General features: G+C 44.4%; 1 protein-coding gene across 1 annotated transcript in view; it reads left to right on the forward strand.

Annotated features, from left to right (window-relative positions):
- wnk4a (WNK lysine deficient protein kinase 4a) overlaps positions 1 to 21,031 on the forward strand; it is a 73,418-nt gene that overhangs the window by 13,322 nt on the left and 39,065 nt on the right. Inside the window, exons 2-4 of the mRNA XM_038778756.1 lie at positions 7,894 to 8,066; positions 10,717 to 10,937; positions 13,947 to 14,104. Of these exons, the coding sequence (XP_038634684.1) occupies positions 7,894 to 8,066; positions 10,717 to 10,937; positions 13,947 to 14,104 (552 nt within the window). The remainder of the gene's footprint in view (positions 1 to 7,893; positions 8,067 to 10,716; positions 10,938 to 13,946; positions 14,105 to 21,031) is intronic.

The following is a 21,031-nucleotide window of genomic DNA, read 5'->3' on the forward strand; positions in this document are numbered from 1 at the left end:
CTCTCCTCTGAATCAGAAAGGTGTGGGTTCAAGTCCTGCTCCAGAATTTTGAGTACAATGCTCTAGGCTGGCATTCCAATGCAGTACTTAAGGAGCGCTGCATTGTTGGATCAAGTGCCTCCTTTCAGGTAAGAAGTTAAACTCAGAACCTGTTGTGCTAGGTGCAGAGAATCACCAGGCACCATTTGGAAGAAGAGCATAGGATTCAGTGTCCTGGCCAATATTTATCATTCAGACACTATCACCTTTTAACAAAAACGTATTTGGCTGTTATCTTATTGTGTTTGTGAAAGCTTTCTGTGCACAAATTGGCTTCTGGGTTACCTACCTTCTAACGGTGGCAACATTTCAGAGTACTTTGTTGGCTGTGAGATGCTTTTAATGCCTTGAGGTCACGAAATGCACTATGAAAATGCAAGTCGTTCTTTTTTTTTCTTCTTTTCATTTGTCGGTACTTTTCTTCTTCCATTCTTTCATACATTCTTTTATTCTTTATATTATTCCTCACTGTGTGGGAACTTAATTAACTGGATGAACTAACAAGGCTAAATAACTAGAAACTCACTATTAGCAGGGTCCTTTGACCGTTATTATTTCTGACGGTCATGCTCTTGACTACTTCAACAATGCTTTCCAAAACCAGCGACCACTACCATCTAAAAGGACAGGGTAGCAGATGCACAGGAACACCATGACCTGACAAATGCCTTGTGATGCCACACGCCATCCTGACTTGGAACTTTTGAAAAATTAATTCAGGAGATGTGGGTGTCGATGGCTAGGCCAGCATTTATTACCCACCCCAGTTGCCCTTGAGAAGTTGATGGTGAGCTTCTTGAACCACTGGAGTCCATGTGTTATAGGTGCGCCCTCCGATGCCCTTAAAGGTGCAGTTCCAGGATTTTGACCCAACGACAGTGAAGAAGCTGCAATGTATTTCCAAATCAGGAGGGCGTGTGGCTTGGAGGGGAACTTGCAGGTGGTGGTGTTCCTATGCACCTGCTGCCCTTGACATTCTAGACGGTAGCAGTCAGGGGTTTGGAAGGTGCTTTTGAAGGAACCATGGTGAGTTCCTGCAGTGCATCCTGTAGATGGTACACACGGCTGCCACAGAGTGTTGGTGGGGGAGGGAGGGAATGCTTGTAGATGGGGAGCCAATCAAGTGGGCTGCTTTGTCCTGGAAGCCTCCCCGCCCCCTCCACAACCACCACAAAGTATGTTGATAGTAGGAAATGTAGTGATGATGCCATTGAAAATCAAGGGGTGATGGTGAGATTCTCTCTTGTTGGGGATGGTCATTGCCTGCCACTTCCCTGGCGCAGATGTAACTTGCCACTTGTCAGCCCAAGCCTGGATATTGTCTGGATCTTGCTGCAATTGGACATGGACTGCTTCAGTATCCAACGTGATCTCGTGAGATGTTGCAATGTAAATCCCGCCTAGTGTGGGCGGGATGACTTTTTGTCAAATCTGCACATTAGAGCGAGACAGTTAGCCTCACTCTAATGTCTAGATTCCCAAGATACCTGAGGCTTTGGGATTCATCCCCTTTGCCTCGGACATCTCGGGCAAGCGCCATTCAGCACTTGTCCCCACAAACGGGGACCAGACGGCACGACACTTGTGGGGTTCTTCCAGGGGATCAGAGGCCCCAATTTGCATGCCATTTGGTCAGGGTGGTACCACTTGGGCACCCTGACAGTGCCAGCCTGGCACCTTGGTAGTGCTACCTGGGTGCCAGACTGGTATTGCCAGCATGCCAAGCCTGACATTTTTGCACAATGCAGTTGGGCTGGGGGTGTCCGGCGTGTGGGTTGGGGGGTTGCCGGGGACCCTCCCATAGCATATTCGGGCTGGGGGGAGGGGGAGGTCGCACGTCTTTTCGGGCGGCCTCAGAGATCGGGAGGGTATTTAAACATGGTGTCCCGATCTTTTGCTACACTGCGGAGGTCCGGCGAGCAGAGCTCCCCACTGTACAAAAGGGCAGCCTCGGCCAAACGTTCACCATTCAAACCCCTTGCACAATGTGGGTTGCATTGAATAGCCATGTGTTTCTTGGCACGGTGAGCACGGGGATACAGGTGGCTAAACGCACTCGCTCGGGGACTTTGTTCTCTTTTGGGAGAATCGTGCTCGAAGAGTTGGGTGAGTTTGGTGGAGTGTTTCTCGCTGGCTTTTTGGGTGAGATCCACATTGCTATTCAATCACACTTTAGTGGGCGTCACAGTAGCACAGCTCAGTGTACCCGAACAGGTGCCAGAATGTGGCGACTAGGGGCTTTTCACAGGAACGTCTTTGCAGTGTTAATGTAAGCCTACTTGTGACAATAAAGATTATTATTATTAGTACTGCTCCCTCACGGCGCCGACGACTCGGGTTCGATCCCGGCCCCCGGTCACCGTCCGTGTGGACTTTGCGCATTCTCTGCGTGGCTGCATAGGTCTTAACCCCCACAACACAAAATGCGCAGGGTAGATGGATTGGCCACACTAAATTGCCTGTTAATTGGAAAAAAATAATTGGGTACTCTATTATTTTTTTTTAAATCACACTTCAGTAACTTTTTAGCCTTGGGGAATTTCTCCCCGGTCAAGTCCACACTTAGAAATGTTTTGAACGCTGATCGCTGGGAGCTGAACAGAGAGAGACCGGCTCCTCTGAGATTGGGCCGCCATTTTGAGAGGGTGCCCAATCTCTAAGTGAATTTGAGGGTTCCCCATATTGCCCACCAACGGGCATTTTAACGCTCCGCACACATGGGCATTACCACCCACCTCTCCCCCAGGTAAGGACACTCTGCTGTGTGTGACAACAGCTTAATCAATATACAATATTTACTCAAAAGAAATCAAATAATATAAAAACTGATCTGTTGGTAAATGTAGTAGATTGGAATTAAGCTATCATGTTCAAATTTTACTGTGCATTTTGATATGTCGATCTGATCATCTGCAGCTCCACTAATGGGACTGAAGCTTATTTAAGATACAACTATAGGTGTACTTGAATAATCAGATTGACTTATCTCATTCTATTTTTCAAAAGGTGACAGTAATAGAACATCATGCTTAAACTTGCATTAAAATCCTGCTTACCACCTCCGCTCTTTAGCTGGTTGTTTAATTATGATTATTTGAGGGGATTGCACAGTGAGCATATTTTACACTTGTCAACACATGGCAGTAAAACAGTCATATCCCTGACTCATTTCACTGCCTCTTGGCCCATTGCGCATGTAGCTCGGATTCCCAGTGAGATCCAGGTCGCTTGGGACAGCGTCATGCCCAGCAAGGACAGTCGTTTAAAATTAGCCTCCATTTGCTGCCAGATATTAGCCCAATGGTCCACTCCATATACTTCTTTCATTCTCACTCCACAGTATAAATATTTCCCACTTTGTCTGTCTGTTAGCTTTTACAAAGAGTCATCGGACTCGAAACGTTAGCTCTTTTCTCTCCCTACAGATGCTGCCAGACATGCTGAGATTTTCCAGCATTTTCTCTTTCACTCCATATACTTGTTCCTGTTGCACGGATGATTGAGCCCCATTTAGCTATCTCATGGAGTCAGTGGAATCAATTGGCCAAGGTAGGGTAATGGGAGTAACTTGCTAGGCTCTTCCTGCTATAACTTACAAGCTGTGGGCGAGGATGAGGCATCCACCATCCATCCCACCGGGAGCGATGGTAGGGAAATAACGACGACACGTGAGCAGGGAAATCCCGCAGCGTATAAGTAGTTTTGGGCCCTCCAGTGTTTCTCCAGCCTTCTGCCATTCCCGTCGCTGATAATAGGAGCAGAGAACCCACCCCCAGCATCTGTAATGGTGCATATTATGTCCTGATCTCCGAGGTGCCTGACACGACCAGCCCCAAGCCCCATGGGAGGGTCCCTGCCACCCCCACCAGGGCAACCATGGTCCAATCACCAGCACACAAAAAATGTCAGCTTGGCACCACCAAACTGGAACCCTGACAGTGCCCCTGCCATCTGATAGTGCCAGGCTGGCAATGCCAGTGTCCCCAGGTGGCACCAGCAGTGCCAGGGTATCACCCTGCTCAAAGGGAATGCATCTGGGGACCTCCAATCCCTTGGGAGACCCCCACGTGCTGTTCTATCTGGTCCCAGTTTGTGGCAACCAGTGCTGAACAGCACTCACCCGAGGTCTCCAACGTGAAGGGGATAGATCCCAAAGCCTTGGATACCTCGAGAAACTGCATATTAAAGTGAGACTAGCTGTCTTGCTGTAATATGCAGATTTGCTGAAAAGCTATCCTGCTCGGCGAACCGGTAGATCCCAAGTGTGGGGTCTTTCAGCTTCTATTGGCCAAGCTGTGACTCGGCGAGCTGCTTTTCAGACGCAGCATGGCCTTTGGACTGCGCCCGCTGTGACTAGTCATTGCCATTTCAGCCATGTTTATCTTCATCCTTATTACTTATATAAATTATAATTTCCGACATCTTGTCAGAAAGAGTGATGCTGTATTCCGTGGAATGACTCATTTAGAGGAGCCACCTTTCCACAACTAATCTGTGTTTAAAATCTTGTCTTTCTAATCTAGCAGAAACACAAGTATCAAATTTGCGTCAGAATTTCACTCGCTCTGAGACAGTTTTAAACAATGAAGGTGACAATCTGGGGCTGAGTGTATTGATTGTGATTAAATCAATCATGATTTTAGTTAAAAATACGACAGTGCATTATTGAATGCTCTCACACTGACTGCAGTTAGGTAAAGGAGGCTTGAAGGACAATGTGGGTTTACCTCATTCAAATTGTTTATTTGATAAGAAATACTGCATGTATTGTTAATCATTTAAACAGTGCCTGATTATACCTGAACCCTAATGTCATAGGCAAATATATTGATGTGCTGAATAAATATGTCTTTCCATCCTGGTTTGAATACCCATTATTTCGGTACATGTAATCACTTTGGCAAGTGCGCTGCCTGTCAACGATGACGTGACTGTAAGTGATAAGAAACAGATTGTTACATTGCATATAATGCTGGGAAAACGTGGTCAGTAGCAAAATGACAAACCTGTTTCACATTATCAGCTCCAACCCTTTGGAGGAAGAGGGATACGGGAGATGGTGAGGTGGGTCCGCCGGATCCGAAGAATAAGTGGCCCCAAAAATGATGTTTGCCAGCATATTTGAGATGAGAAACCTGAAATTGTGAATACATTTCCATCTCTTCATGAGCCGATCACAGTAAAAGATGTAGTAATAATAATAATCTTTATTAATGTCACAAGTACGCTTACATTAACACTACAATGTAGTTACTGTGAAAAGCCCCTAGTTGCCACATTCCGGGCGCCTGTTCGGGTACACAGAGGGAGAATCTAGAATGTCCTATTCACCCAACAAGCACATTTTTCGGGACTTACGGGAGGAACCCGGAGGAAATTCACGCAGGCATGGGGAGAACGTGCAGACTCCACACAGACAGTGACCCAAGATGGGAATCGGACCCAGGTCCCTGGCGCTGATGTAGATCCCATTAGTACATTTATATCCACCAGGATCCTTCCCAGTGTGTGTGCGCCAGACTTGTGAAATCTTTCCTCTGACAGCAAGTGTGGCCCTTGAGTCACAGGTTTGAGTAAGTGCCAGTACCAAGGAACATGTGAGAAGCTGAATAGTAACTTGCCCCTTTGCTGCTGTCAAACAAGAAATACGTAAAGCAGTTTACATTTTCCTTGTTTTGCTAGACCTGAATGGCGTGAGGGAATTGTATACATTAGCTGGTGTTTAAGGAGCCCCTTTGCTGTGTTTTATACTGGGTTTAATTTGTAGCAGATTTCTGGAAAGAATTTATTTTTTGATTGTGCAAAGCACACGTTAATGGCCTCCAAAAATGAACCCTGCTTCTGGGCCTGTAAACCATTAGCAGCAGACCTGATCCCATAGGTGAAGAATTTGCAACAGACTGAATGTTAACAGTTGTTTGTTTTGGCTGTGTGCAGACCCTTTCACAAGGAAACAGCAAAATATTTGACTTACTTCTCCCATCCTTGCACAAAGCACCATAGCATTTACTACTGGGGGGAGGTAAATGCCATTTCCATATGTGCAGCTGGCTTTGGAGGAACGTTTATTATCTTTATTAGTGTCACAGGTAGGCTTACATTAACACTGCAATGAAGTTACTGTGAAAACCTTCAAGAAACCTTAAATCTGTTTACAGTCCAAAAATTAAAGTTCACCAATGTCTGTGCTGGGAAAAGCTATCAAGTCAAATCTGTTTACTTTTTTATGTTATCTTACACCGACATTGTACTCTGAGTAATATTTATTATGAGCGATGTGACAGCAGCAGTGTGCCACAGAATGATTGGCTGTACGTTCATATGTGTGATATTCCACATGTTCACATACTGGCAAACTCGATTGAAATAGGAGACATCCTTCCCACTTAAGGCATTTAACTCACAGGAGAACAGGGAATAGTCCCGCATGCAATTAAAAACAGATGCAAGATCGGCCAAGGGATGTGTGGAAAATGCGATGGTGCGTACCTGTGCCAGTAATAACAACCTTTTCAGCTATGTCAGAAGACTATTATGGATGGTGTAGGGCCGCTATGGGATAGATAGATTCAAATTGATTTTCAGGTTATGGCGATGCTTGTTAATTGTCTTTTTTGCATCAACCTGCAGGGGGTTCAGATGAGGACTGCTCCTTATCCAGGAGCATTATTGATAAAATGGATCACGGTCAATTTGGATAGATTAGGAAATTTCAAAAAGCTCCAGATAAAATCCATCCAATGATGTTTAATAGATGCGATAGGTGCTTTGTGAGTCCCATGCCCATAGCTTCAAAACTTTAATAGAGTCAGGGGTTCCCTTCTGCTGGAAGCAAGTTCCTGTGGCTCCTAGTGTGAAAACAAAGAGGACAAACCTGAGTGAGCGAACCACAAGTCTGTCAGCTTCATATTTGTTAGCGGACAGATACTAGAAGGGATTGTAAGAGATGCCTTTAACGATCACTGCAAAATGAAAATTCATAAGCAGCTTCCAAAAGGAAAAAGATCAAACCTAACAATTTGTTTTGAGAAAATCACTATCAAATCAAAAGCAAACTAGACGTGCCAGAGGTGTGGACCAAACATTGACAAATTGCATTTAATTTAGGTGAATGTATTGTCATGCATGTTCTTTTGGGGCAAAGTGTTTAGCCATGATAATCCAGCCATCATGGTGTGTGGCGGTTTCGATCGGCCAGTTTGTCTTTTCCCTGTGCATTGCACATGAAGGTCAAGAAAAATGAGAAGAAAAATCGTCTCAAAAGGGAAAGTCTCATCCTTAATATAAATTTCATGAGAACGCTAAATGAATTACTCCTGCCGTGTTTTGTGACTGGCAAGTAGTTCTTCATAGCTTTGAGGTATCACACTGCCGCATTGAGAACAGGCATTGCTGTTGATGTTATCTGGATCCTGAGTGTGTTCCTACCAACGTCCGATATTTTTACAGAAGGCATTAACTCCCATTGAAGTCATGGAATTCAGTGTCTGTGTAACGCACCAGATGGTGACCTTGATAGTCATTTCTGTGTCAGATTTGTATTCGGACGGGCAGCAGGGTGGCGCAGTGGGTTAGCCCTGCTGCCTCACGGCGCCGAGGTCCCAGGTTTGATCCCGGCTCTGGGTCACTGTCCGTGTGGAGTTTGCACATTCTCCCCGTGTTTGTGTGGGTTTCACCCCCACAACCCAAAGATGTGCAGGTTAGGTGGATCGGCCATGCTCAATCGCCCCTTAATTGGAAAAAATGAATTGGGTACTCTAAATTATTATTTTTAAAAATTTGTATTCGGTCTTGGAAATTAAATCTGGCCTTTTATTTTGACCAAAAAGCACATTCTCATTTGTCTTTTCACAGACTCGTAAATTATCAAAGGCGGAGAGACAAAGGTTCAGTGAGGAAGTGGAGATGCTGAAAGGATTACAACACCCCAACATTGTGCGTTTCTACGATTCCTTTAAATGTTCAGTGAAAGGCCACAAATGTATTATGCTGGTGACCGAGCTGATGACATCCGGGACACTGAAAACGTAAGTGGTGAGGCAATGACATTTTAGAGCTGGCAAAATGATTTTTTTATGGTGCGGTGATTGGAGTAACAAGCAAGGTGGGTTACATGTGCTGGGGAGAAGATGAATGATAATTGTGTTTTTTTTTTAAAGTTACAGATGCATTTCAAAAGAAATTCTAAAACTAAGATCCTTCCCCCAGTTCCAACTCCCCTCCCCCAACCGTGACCTCATTTCTTCTGAGGAGTACTTGAGATACCCCGGCAGGAATCCTCCAGCTGTTCGCTGCCAGCGGGAATCTCTGGTCCTGTCGGCAGCGCACTACCGCCCCCGGGTTTTCAGGCGGTCCGGGGTGGTTTCAATGGGAGTTCCCATTGATAGCAGTGGGAGAAAAAAAGCCCACTGCTAGCAAATGGTGCACCACCTCCCGCTGTCAAGAAACACGCGCTTGGAGGCGGGGAAAATCCCGCCTCAAGAACTTTGACCGTGTACCAGTTCTTTATACACTAGTTTGCACAATAAACGATTCAAGTACCAGCCTCCCTGGACAGGCGCCGGAATGTGGTGACTAGGGACTTTTCACAGTAACTTCATTGAAGCCCACTCGTGACAATAAGTGATTTTCATTTTTCATTTCAAGTGCAGTGGTCGGGCAAGCATGATCTCACATTGATTGGCGAATGAAATTGTGTCCAAGTCTGTGATCCTGAGATGGGGATATTCGAGCCAGTTGTAGCACACTGCTGCGCATTCAGTTGAGCGTAAGATGTACAAGCAGAAGTAGGCCACTCAGCCTATTGAGTCCACTCCAAAATTCAAGGAAATGTCATAGAATTTACAGTGCAGAAGGAGGCCATTCGGCCCATCGAGTCTGCACCGGCTCTTGGAAAGAGCACCCTACCCAAGCCCACACCTCCACCCTATCTCCATAACCCAGTAACCCCACCTAACACTAAGAGATAGTGGCTGATCTGACATCATTCTGAGGCTTTCCAGCTGGATATATAGCAGAATTGTACCTCCCTCTTTTGTGTGACAATGCCACATTATATGTTGCACCAAGCCACTTGGGGTGGCATGGTGGCACAGCGGTTAGCACTGCTGCCATACAGCTCCAGGGACCCGGGTTCAATTCCGGCCTTAGGTGACTGTGTGAAGTTTGCACGTTCTCCCCGTGTCTGCGTGGGTTTCCTCCAGGTCCTCCGGTTTCCTCCCACAGCCCAATGATGTGCAGATTAGGTGGATTGGCAATGCTAAATTGCTCCCTAGTGTTCAAAAGATTAGGTGTTATGGAGATAAGATGGGGGCATGGGCCTGGGTAGGTACTCTGTCCAATGGTTGGTGCAGACTCGATGGGCCAAATGGCGTCCTTCTGCACTTTAGAGATTTGATTTGATTTGATTCATTCAGAAGCAGACATGTTTCTGAAATTGAAATCAGTGGCAAAAAAAATCGGGAGAGTTGTAAAATAGGCTGCTGGCTCCTCGCTGCGATTTTACACAATTGCACAAGTATCTAACCTGGTACATGCACACCCAAAATACAATTTTAAGAAAGCATGACAAAATTCATGACGTAAGTAAGTAGAAAACATCAAGATGTTTATTTGGTAGTACTGTATTGGTATTGCTGAAAAAACAGACATTTTTGTTAAAGCGTTGTTTGATATTTAAACCAGACAGCTAGACTGACCAAGGCACAGACCTGAAGAATGAACCACAAAATGGCTGTCACTTATTTTGTTTAGCAGAAATAGACGCCATGCGCGTACATGCTTGGCAATTAACTGTCGGTCACCTTTGACTGGTGCATTCTCCATGGCAACACCATGAGTCCACTTGGGGACCAATCAGCACTTTTCTCGTACAGTGTAAATTTGTTACCTCCCTTGGATTTGTATTTTTGTGAAATATCCTGGTGAGTGAACGACAAAAAGCTTTGACAAAAATGTCTCTCTTTTTATGTCATACTTTAGATATTCATTGCAGTGTTGGTTCATGTTATAGATTTTAGATTTTTTTGAACATGTTTTAAGTTTTCTTTGTAATTTTCCAATCTGTCCCTAAAATCGTTTGTGTCAGTCATATGATCAGCCCATTTGATTGTCAACCCATCCACCACCTTAAACATTGACTCTCTCTACCACCGACACATAGTGGCAGCAGTGTTTACTATCTGCAAGATGCAGAGCAGCAACTCACCAAAGCTCCTTCAACAGCACCTTCCAACCCTTGACCTCGACGACTCAGAAAGACAGGGCAGCAGACGCGTGGGAACACCACCATCAGCAAGTTCCCCTGCAAGCCATACGTTATCTTGACTTGGAACTATATCGTCATTCCTTCATTGTCACTGGGTCAAAATCCTGGAGCTGCCTTCCTAACAGCATTCTTGATGTGCCTGCAGCGCTGGGACTGCAGGGGTTCAAGAAGGAAGCTCAGTATCACCTTCCCGAGGGTAATTTGATATGGGCAATAAATTCTGGGTTAGCCAGCGATGCTTAAATCCTGTGAAAGAATAAATAAAAGTTATATGTGATAATGAGTGACCAGATTTGGCGGTATTTACAGTGTGTAATGTGCGATAACAAGCAGGCGCTGGTGACCATATAAATTACAACTGGAAGGTTTGTTGCTGAGGCTGCAATGTTATTTTCCTGCTTTATCTTCAGGTACCTAAAGAGGTTCAAAGCAATGAAGAATAAGGTTCTGCAGAGGTGGAGCAGACAGATTCTGAAGGGCCTACAGTTTCTTCACACACGGTCCCCTCCTATCATCCATCGTGACCTGAAATGTGATAATATCTTCATTACAGGGCCAACTGGTTCTGTAAAGATTGGTGACCTTGGTCTTGCAACGCTAAAAAGTGCATCATTTGCAAAAAGTGTAATAGGTAAAGACATTTTGAGCTCTTCAATGCTTTTCTTAATCAGACCAACATGGCATCATGGTAGGAATTAGTTTCAGGCCCAGTGGGGTCCAAAGTGTTAAATTTACCTGGATATAACATTAATTGGCACTGATTCGATAATCTCATTCCGAACCATATGGCTGACCAATGTAACATGGTGATATTAGTCTTGAATTGAAAGAAGCCTATTTAAGTTTCAGGTTGGGGTGCATTGATCTAACCCATGCTGTAAGTGAGAAAGGAACACTTGATGAGGTCAATTGAGGGTAAACAAATGGCATCTGCTGCAACCCATCTCCCAGAGCAATGTCAAATCAGAATGCAAGTTTTGGAGCTCCCCCTAAGCCAATTAAAATCACTGACCGACTTCGAAGAAGGTTTCAGCTGTCAGCGGCCCCTGCCTGCTCGAAAGAGGATGTGAAGAAAGAAGTGATGGGCAAAAATGAAGGGAAAGGAAAACTAAATGAATCAGTCTGCAGGCAAGCAATATCCTTGTACGTGGCCCTGTTTTTAATGGTCGCTGAAGTGGTGCTGGTTTTGCAGCAGCTAATTGGGATGGTAGTGACCCTGAAAGGAGGTGGAGACGTATTCGAGGCTGTGTAGCTGCTGTTCCCTATTCCAGCCAGCCTGGTGGAGCAAATTAGCTGCAGCCGATGGAAACTCTCACTTTGCCCTATCCAGGAGCCTCTAAGCTGCTTTCTCTTGGCCAGAGGCTGCAGGAGTAGTTGATCCATGTTTGCGGATTCTCATAACCACACATTCACCAGCAAACGCTAGTTGAGCCTTTGCAGAGCACATTCATGTCAGTAGCTCTACAAGTTCTTTGGAATTGGACCCATCACCAGTCATCAGTGTACAGATCCACAGACTCCCCACGGTGCAGAAGAGGCCATTAGGCCCATCGAACGAACATCACTCCTGTGAAAGAGCACCCTATCTAGGCCCACTCCCTCGTTCTATCCACGTGACCCCACCTAACCTGCACATCTTTGGACACTAAGGGGCAATTTTAACATGGCCAATGCAACCAACCTGCACATCTTTGGAATGTGAGAGGATACCGGAGCACCCCGAGGGAACCCACGCAGACACGGGGAGAAAGTGCAAACTCCACAAAGGCAGTCACCTGAGGTTGGAATTGAATCTGGATACCTGGCGCTGTGAGGCAGCAGTGCTAGCCAATGCATCACCATGCCTCCCATTGTTGGCGTAGCCAGGTATAAAGCTACTTACAAGTGGGGTAGGTACCTCTGTTGCAGCCTAATTTACCTTGTATTCCTCCACTGATCCTTTCCTTTAATGTTCTCCAAAAGGAACAAGTATTCGGCATTGCCAAGAGGATGCACAATGCGATATTATTGTCAACGGCAAAAAAAAGGCTATTCCTGAGCAGCCACCACTGTGTCTTGTGACCATTTTAATCGGAATGACAGACAAAGAAAAAAGAAAATGCAGGAAAGCAGGATAAAATGGCATCAAAGCAATAATCAGACAAAGCTTTTCGAATCAATTACCTAGCAATGCTGAATGCCCACTCTAATGGGGAGCTGACTTCAGTATTCCGATTAACTTGACCACCTGTTCCCTTTAACTCATTTGACTTTGAACTGAAAAAAGTCTCATGATGCACAACATTGTAGAAATCCACTGTGATGAATTTGTACAACCGGTAACACCCAATTTAAGCCTGAAAGGCTCGCAATACCAGTTGGAAGGTATGCCCCCAAGTGCCAACATCAAACTGATGTAGGAGGGACTGTTTTATTAAAGCTGGAATGAAGACTCTGGGTTGGAGCAGAGCACCTTGCATTTGGTGTGTGTCATACTTGATCTAGACGTGTATTAAGTTTCTTGGAATTAATACATAATCCTTTACTAAGAGGGATTTGGTATGGAAACAAAGAAACATTCAAGTGCAGTTAGACTGTACTTAAGTCAAATGTTCCAAGTTAATATACATGCTCCTTAGCAAAGGCCAACACATGCAAATTGTTGCAATAACAGCTTAATCTATTGTTAAGGTATTGCTAAGAACTCTTCCCACTTTGACTAAATATTGCATTAAAACATCATCAACAAAGACTGACGCACAGATGCCAATGTCGGTGCCAATTGTGGCTCAGTTGGTAGTACTCTTGCCTCTGATTCAGAATGTTGCGGGATCTGGTCCCACTCTAGGATTCTCCACTCCAGCTACAGTGCTACACTGTCAGAAGTGTCGACTTTCACATCAGTTGTTCAGCCGAGGTCTTGTCCCACCATCTTAACTGGCTGCAAAAGATCCTGCGTTCTGCACTGAAGAAGAGCAGGGGAGTAACAGCAGGTGTCCTGGCTAATATTTATCTCCCACTCAAGATCAGAAATAATGGGATTACCTAGACGTTATTAGGTTGCTGCCTGTGGGAGCTTCCTGTGTGTAAATTGGCTTCTGTGTTTCCTACATTACACCAATGACTACAATTTAAACAATACTTCATTGGCTGTAAATTATTTTGAGACATCCGGTATCGTGAAAGACTCCATATAAATGCAGGACCTTTTTCCTCTTTCAGCGGATGAAGAGCAAACAATAAATCAGTAGTCAACAAAAGTCACAAATCAGGGATGAGTGTGAGAAGCCAACAGTGTTAACCAGGAGAGATAAATTAATGATCAACAACATTTACCTTCTTGGAAAGAAAGTATGAGTTAGCAAGACCAACTGGGAAGGTGGATGGGAGAGAAAAAAGTAGCAGCAAAAGAAACAAAGGCATCAGTTATGCCCCATTGTTTCGACTTAATTCCGTGTTTGTGTTATTGACACATTTAGCTTTTCCAATGAGTGCTTTCTGGTTAAAACGTAACCGGCAGTTTTGGAGGTATGAGTTGCACCATAGATGCTCATTTTGGTCAACAGGTCTGCAATTCATGTTGACTGGCTGGAGTTAAAAGAAAACATTCACAGGTGCAACAAACGGATTCTAACATGGATCCTACTTTTCCTTCTTTTAGGTACTCCGGAGTTTATGGCACCCGAGATGTATGAGGAAAAGTATGATGAAGCTGTTGACGTTTATGCGTTTGGCATGTGCTTGTTGGAAATGGCCACCTCTGAATATCCATATTCAGAGTGCCATAATGCAGCCCAGATCTATCGCAAAGTAACGAGCGTAAGTAAAAATTTAATTTGGCTTTCCGTTTTCTTAAATTAAGAATGGACCTTCCTGTGTGGAAACCACTTTACAATTTACAACAGTGGTATTTACTAATATTTCATATTTCCCAATCTAATACTCCTACTCACCAAGTAAGTAGGAAAACGCTTTTGCATTTGTGTAGCACCCTTATAACACTGCTCAGGACAACCTCATGTATATCTTGCCAATTCTATATTTTTCATGTGCAGTTGAATCAAATGCAGAACCTGTGCTTGGTGATGAGTCATGAGACCAGATGAACTTTTTTTGTGTTGCTATTTGAGGGATGGACTTGGGCAAGCTTCTGGGAAAAGTCCCTTTTTTAATGAATGTTATTGGGTCTGTTGCCAACAGTCAAATAGACACGTGCAGCATGAAGTTTTAAAAAGAAAAAAATTTAGAGTACCCAATTCTTTTTTTCCAATTAAGGGGCAATTTAGCGTGGCCAATTCACCCACGTTGCACATGTTTTTGGAATAGAATCATAGAATTTACAGTGCAGAAGGAGGCCATTCTGCCCATTGAGCCTGCTCTGGCTCTTGGAAAGAGCACCCTACTTAAGCCCACACCTCCACCCTAACCCCGTAACCCAGTAATCCACCGAACCATTTTGGACACTAAGGGCAATTCAGAAAGACCAATCCACCTAACCTGCACATGTTTGGACTCTGGGAGCAAACCAGATCATCCGGAGGAAACCCATGCAGACATGGGAAGAACGTGCAGTCTGCGCACAGCCAGTGGCCTAAGTCAGGAATTCGGGAATCAAACCCAGATCCTGGCGCTGTGAAGCAATAGTGCTAACCATCTTTGGACTGTGGGAGGAAACCGACGAACCCAGAGGAAACCCACGCCGAAACGGGGAGAAAGTGCAAATTCCACACCCAAGGTTGAAATGGAACCTGGGACCCTGGCACTGTGAGGCAGCAGTGCTAACCACTGTGCCACCGTGCCGCCACCTTCTTGGCGTTTCGTCGTGAATTTCAATATGCAAACAAACCTCTCTGAAAAGACATGTACAAGAGTATTTACTTACAGGATCGAGGACGTGTCGAAACCGCTCAATATTACCAAGATAAAGGCACAGATGTGATTTAATTGAGTGATGCTTCAGGTAAAAGGGTTTTGCAACGACACATTGACATTGTAGGGGTGAAACCCACGCAGACATGGGGCGAATGTGCAAACTCCACCGGACAATGACCCGGGGCCGGGATCGAGCCCGGCTCCGCGGTGCTGCAGGCAACAGTACTAACCATTGCGCCACCGTGCTGCCCCACAGCATGAAGGTATATCTCATCCAAAAGTAGCATTTGTAAACGTAGGCCATTGAAGTGTTAGCCTCAATTAAGTAGACAAGTCCTGGGGTCTGTAAGCTGGCATCTAGTATGATGACCTATTCAATTATTAACCATTGGGTGCAGTTTGCCTAGTGGTGGTTCCAAGTGAGACAATGACAATGAATCACAGCATTGATGCTACTTTGGAGGAGAACAAGAACCAAATGTTCCCTGTTGTTAATATTAAAAGCACTTTAGATGATTTAAAAGTAACAGAAATCTCAATGATGGAAATACTTGGCAGATCAGGCAGTATGCGTGGGGAGAGAAACAGGGTTTATCTTTCAGGCTGACTTTCATTAACCATGGAAAAGTTTGGAGGTAGAACATGTTTTAAGCAAGCACGGAGGTAGAGAAAGCGTAGAGATGGGGAACGAATAAAGAGGGAAGATCTGCGTTTAGTGTTGGCGAGTCCACTACTGTTGCAGGCAGTGCATTCCACGCCCTAACTACTCTCTGAGTAAAGAACCTACCTCTGACATCTGTCCTATATCTATCTCCCCTCAATTTAAAGCTATGTCCCCTCGTGCTAGACATCACCATCCAAGGAAAAAGGCTCTCGATGTCCATCCTATCTAATCCTCTGATCATCTTGTATGCCTCAATTAAGTCCCCTCTTAACCTTCTTCTCTCTAACAAAAACAGCCTCAAGTCCTTCAGCCTTTCCTCATATGATCTACCCTCCATACCAGGCAACATTCTTGTAAATCTCCTCTGTACCCTTTCCAATGCTTCCACATCCTTCCTATAATGTGGCGACCAGAACTGCACACAATACTCCAAATGCGGCCGCACCAGAGTTTTGTACAACTGCAACATGACCTCATGGCTCCGAAACCCAATTCCTCTACCAATAAATGGCTCTATCACTGCTGTTTCTTCCTGTAGGATTGGGGATTGTTCTATCATCTGTGTATCTTTGAATCCACTTCTTCCATTCTGTCACATTGAACCATGCTTGGTTGTTTCGGCTGTTGCACTGGTCAGTGGTTGCCACACTAACTCGCTGCTTGTGGGATGGATCATAATTGCATTCATCTCCTTGTCATTTCTTTCACTTCTCCCGTCGTCGTGTGAATCGAGCCGATGTCCTCTGTGGCGGAGAGTGAGCATTTCTGTGACTAGAATGAGGTTTAGTGGAATGGTCACCTCCGGGGTTCACTGTCTGGAAATAGACGGTCGTTACCAGGTTCCAGCATCTTTTGTGCTGCTTCCTGAGAATTGCAGCAAATGTTTGTTGCAGTGTTGACCTGCTGCACTGTGCTCAGAGCTCGAGGCTTATTTGACTGCTCGTTTGTCTCTTTTACATCCTCCATGAGTGGTTGGCGTCATGGTTACCTCCTGGGTGGTTGGCTGGTCTGACCGTTGACATTTATCCTGTACTGAGCACCTGTACTGAGAATGGACAAACCCACTATGCAAAGAGAGAAGACGGTTCAGAGCTGAAGTCCAAGTAGGATACTTTTCTTTTTGTTGAGTACTCTAGAAAAGTTATGTAGGTTGAATCTGTTTGATTAACAACAGTGGTTTTCTTTACATCTTCTGATGTTTGGTGGAGATCCAGAGCTACACACCTCTTTCTCCTCAAGAGAAAGACTGGTTACGATGACGTACATCAGCTCAAATATTGGCTTGCTACCATACAATAGTGGTCCAAAATCATGCCATTGACCAGAAGTCAAAGTCCTCCAGGCCCATAGAGTGTTGTGTGTCTGTTCAAAGCCGGAGGTTTTTAAGCCATGGTTCATTACCAGGTGCGTTATGCTGGGGCCTTGTTTCTAAATTAACAAATGGCCAATGGCTGAATTGCCTGCATTTCAACATGAGAAACCAAGATCTCTACATTCACCCAGGAATTGTAATTGTGTCTCTTTCAGGTTTGCAGTCTGAATTTCATGGATGATCTTTGGGCCTTCTATGCCTTTTTTTGTTTTGGCTTGCACAGTTTGCTGTAATGTCCAATTCTGTTGCACTGGGGCTGAAATTGCAGGATATTGATCTTGCCAGTGGAGGTGCATTGTTCCATAGCATTGGCATGGTCATTTGCTGACTGGTTTGGATATTGCTTTCCCTGACCGACCTGGAGTGTCCTTGTGTCTTTGTTGCCGAACTAGCTGAACGGTGTGTTTGCCTCTGCACCATGGTTTATGACTGCCTAACTACCTGGATTGCCTTTCCCAGGGTTAGATCTTCCTTTGTTTGAACGAGGTCAGAGAGTGTGTTGTTCGCTCCTCCTACCATTATTCTACCTTCAATGAGTCTCCTTATTCACAACCTTCTGTCATCCTTTACAGGTCATTGATGAATGAATTGACAGGTTCTCCAGGTTGCTGGACTTGCTTGTTAATTTTTTTTAAAATTTAGATTACCCAATTATTTTTTCCAATTAAGGGGCAATTTAGCGTGGCCAATTCACCTACTCTGCACATTTTTGGGTTGTGGGGGAGAAACCCACGCAGACACGGGAGAATGTGCAAACTCCACAGGGACAGTGACCCAGAGCCGGGATCGAACCTGGGACCTCAGCGCCGTGAGGCGGTTGTGCTAACCACTAGGCCACCGTGCTGCCCTACTTGCTTGTTAATTTTAGCTCTTTCAAATATATTATTATAACATTGAAAGTTTTCAGCCCATCTTTAAATTTAGCAGATAATTCATTGATTCCTTGCCTTGCAATAATGTTGTCTGCAATGGGACCTACCAAGTAAAGCAGCATGTTAACCAGCTCTGCTTCTGATCTTGGGAATCTTTTCCTTGAAAGTCCCCAATTATGTGATTGATCGAGGTCTTAAGATTAATCTGAAATGATTTGGAAATGTGGAGTTTTGATCCATGGTAATTCTAAAAGTGCAGGTTCTGCTTTAAGAGCTTTCTGAATTTCACAATGGTGTTACCTTTCACTTAGCAACACAAACGGATTTCCTGCACTTGGCTAAAATGACGATCATGATTAGCTTTTTAAAAATTTCAACAATAGCTGCCTGGAGCATGAGCCTGGAGAGTTATCTTACTCAGCATTTAAAGTTGAAAATTTGTCGAATCCTGACTCTTGCTTTCTCTCAGCTGAGTTTAGAAGCCTCAATTCCCCCAGATTAATTTTTTTTTTCTGTTTTGGAGCAAGCTTGGTTGCCACAGTTCGTGCGCCATTTCTGGATCAGGCTTTAGTGACTCCGTTTTTCAACTTGTCATGTGAGGAGTACCTTTAAGAAATGAGTGTTTATTAGAGAGTTGCAGTGATGTCAGAGAGTGGGTGGAGCTAGGCTCTCTGTCTGCATTTACTTTTGCTTTGGGCTGTTTGCTACAGGGTGTGTTTTAGTTTCGTTTTGGAGAGCTGAATAGCTGCAGGAAAAGCAAGCAGCTGTATAAGGATCTATCTGCAAACTAAAGACTGTCTCCAGATCAATTGGGTGATTTCAAAGTTCTGACTGCTCTCAGTAGTGAATTTAAACCTGATCTCTCTGTTAAAAAGGGTCTTTTGTCTTATGGATGTTAATAAGGAAAGATTAAGGTTTACTTATAGAATATTGTATCTGTGGGGAGAATTGGTGTTAACAGTTGTTAAGATGTTTACTGTGTGTAAAGTGTTAACTGGTTCCATAAATAAATATTGTTTTAACTTAAAAGTACTGTAGATTTCTGTTGCATCACACCTGCAGAGTAGGCCCGTGTGTTTCCCCATAACCATTATCTATTCAAAGTTGTGGGTCAGTTGAACTCCATGATACACTTTGAAGCTCTCGAAACCCTGGCCCATAACAAACTGCACTCCTGACTCTGAATTATTCATAGATATCTCAGGATTTGCCATAGCCTGGAGTTTTAAAAGATTTAGCTCACCTCTGTTTGGTCTATTGACTGTGCTCTGGGATTAGAGGCTGGATTTCTAAAGGAGATTCAATGAAATCTTCCGCTGCATTAAATCTTTGCCTCCAGCTTCCAAGTCTTTCTTTGGAGCTTTTTCCTCGTGATTTTCCCGATGTGCCTCAGCTTCTGGAGCTTCCTTTCCGGTCCAACTGCAGTATTACAGCATTTTTGATTTTCTCTGCATTTTCTGCGAAGTCTTGGGTTTTTCCACAAGCTTCCGCCATATTGTATGGTGTTGGTTACACTTTGGTAGGTTGGAAGAAGCCTTCAGAGTCATGTGTAGGGTAACTGAAAGCCTTTTATTGACTCTTAGAACTATTTACAAAATGTACAGTAAAGGATACAATCTAGGAGCTGTTTCCATGCTTGCTGGTACACACAGCTCTGTCGAACACTACACTGAAACTGGGTACGGGTCATGTGCTCTCTTACAGGACCGTGTGACCGGTACTGTATTCAATCCCAGATTAACCGTTTATGTGCCAAATCCTTGTATTAACGAGCGGCATGGTAGCACTGTTGCTTCGCAGCACCAGGGTCCCAGGTTCGATTCCCTGCTTGGGTCACTTGTCTGTGTGGAGTCTGCACGTTCTCCCTGTGTCTGCGTGGGTTTCCTCCGGGTGCTCCAGTTTCCTCCCAGAAGTCCCGAAAGACGTACTGTTAGGTGAATTCGATATGCTGAATTCTCCCTCTGTGTACCCGAACAGGCACCGGAATGTGGCGACTAGGGGCTTTTCACAGTAACTTCATAGCAGTGCTAATGTAAGCCTACTTGTGACAATAAAGATTTTTTTATTTTTACATCTCCCCCAAAGTGTTTTGCAGGGAGTGCGATTAGGGTAGTTGTGGGGACTATCCTCAAAACGAGAAACCAAGAAGTTAAGGAAGAGAAAGGAAGAATTGGCGATAGACCATGTGAGCACAAGAGAAGGGTAGAAATTGGAAGCAAAGTCCATGACTTTTTCCAGTTTAGGATAAGAGCAAGAAGTTGTGATGCAGGTAGCAAGAGAACAGGACAAAGGGAGGAAAAGCAGAGGGAATATAGGAAGAAATAATTTCTGCAGCAGGAAGATGGAGAAAGAATTAAAAAAGCAGATCTGTAATGGGATGAAAACAAAGGGGCTACTGGGGAAGTCCTGTTTGTGGAACCCATTGCCAGTTTCAGTAGGGGCTGGACTGTAATATCATTCCATTTCCCACCTAAAGTTTTTTTTAAATAATCTTTATTGTCACAAGTAGGTTTACATTGACACTGCAATGAAGTTACTGTTTTGAAAAGGCTTCCAACAGGATTCCAAATTTACATCTATTATTTTGATGAGGCCCAAGACCCAGTTTTGAGTGAGCCTCTGGTCTTGGACCCATCTCACACACACACACACACACACACACACACACACACACACTTAGCAGAAGACTTCCTGTCCGTTGCCAATGCAGCAATAGCCATGAGTAGATCTGAGATATGTAGCTGGATGTCCGGAGGTTAGAGGGCACCTTTAAATCTAAAGTTGTTAATTAATGTAATTCTAAGTAGCGCTAAACGATCAGCTATGTTTCACTGACTGATTGAAAGTCAATTCTTTTTCATTCTGCTCGGCTGTATTGCCCAAGAGGTAAAACGTTAACACGTGTTTGTCTGGAACGTAATGGAAACATACCCCTGGCGACGTTGTTAATGATTTCAAGCCAAATA

This window comes from Scyliorhinus canicula, chromosome 19, assembly GCF_902713615.1.
Source record: "Scyliorhinus canicula chromosome 19, sScyCan1.1, whole genome shotgun sequence".
NCBI classification, from domain to species: Eukaryota; Metazoa; Chordata; class Chondrichthyes; order Carcharhiniformes; family Scyliorhinidae; genus Scyliorhinus; species Scyliorhinus canicula.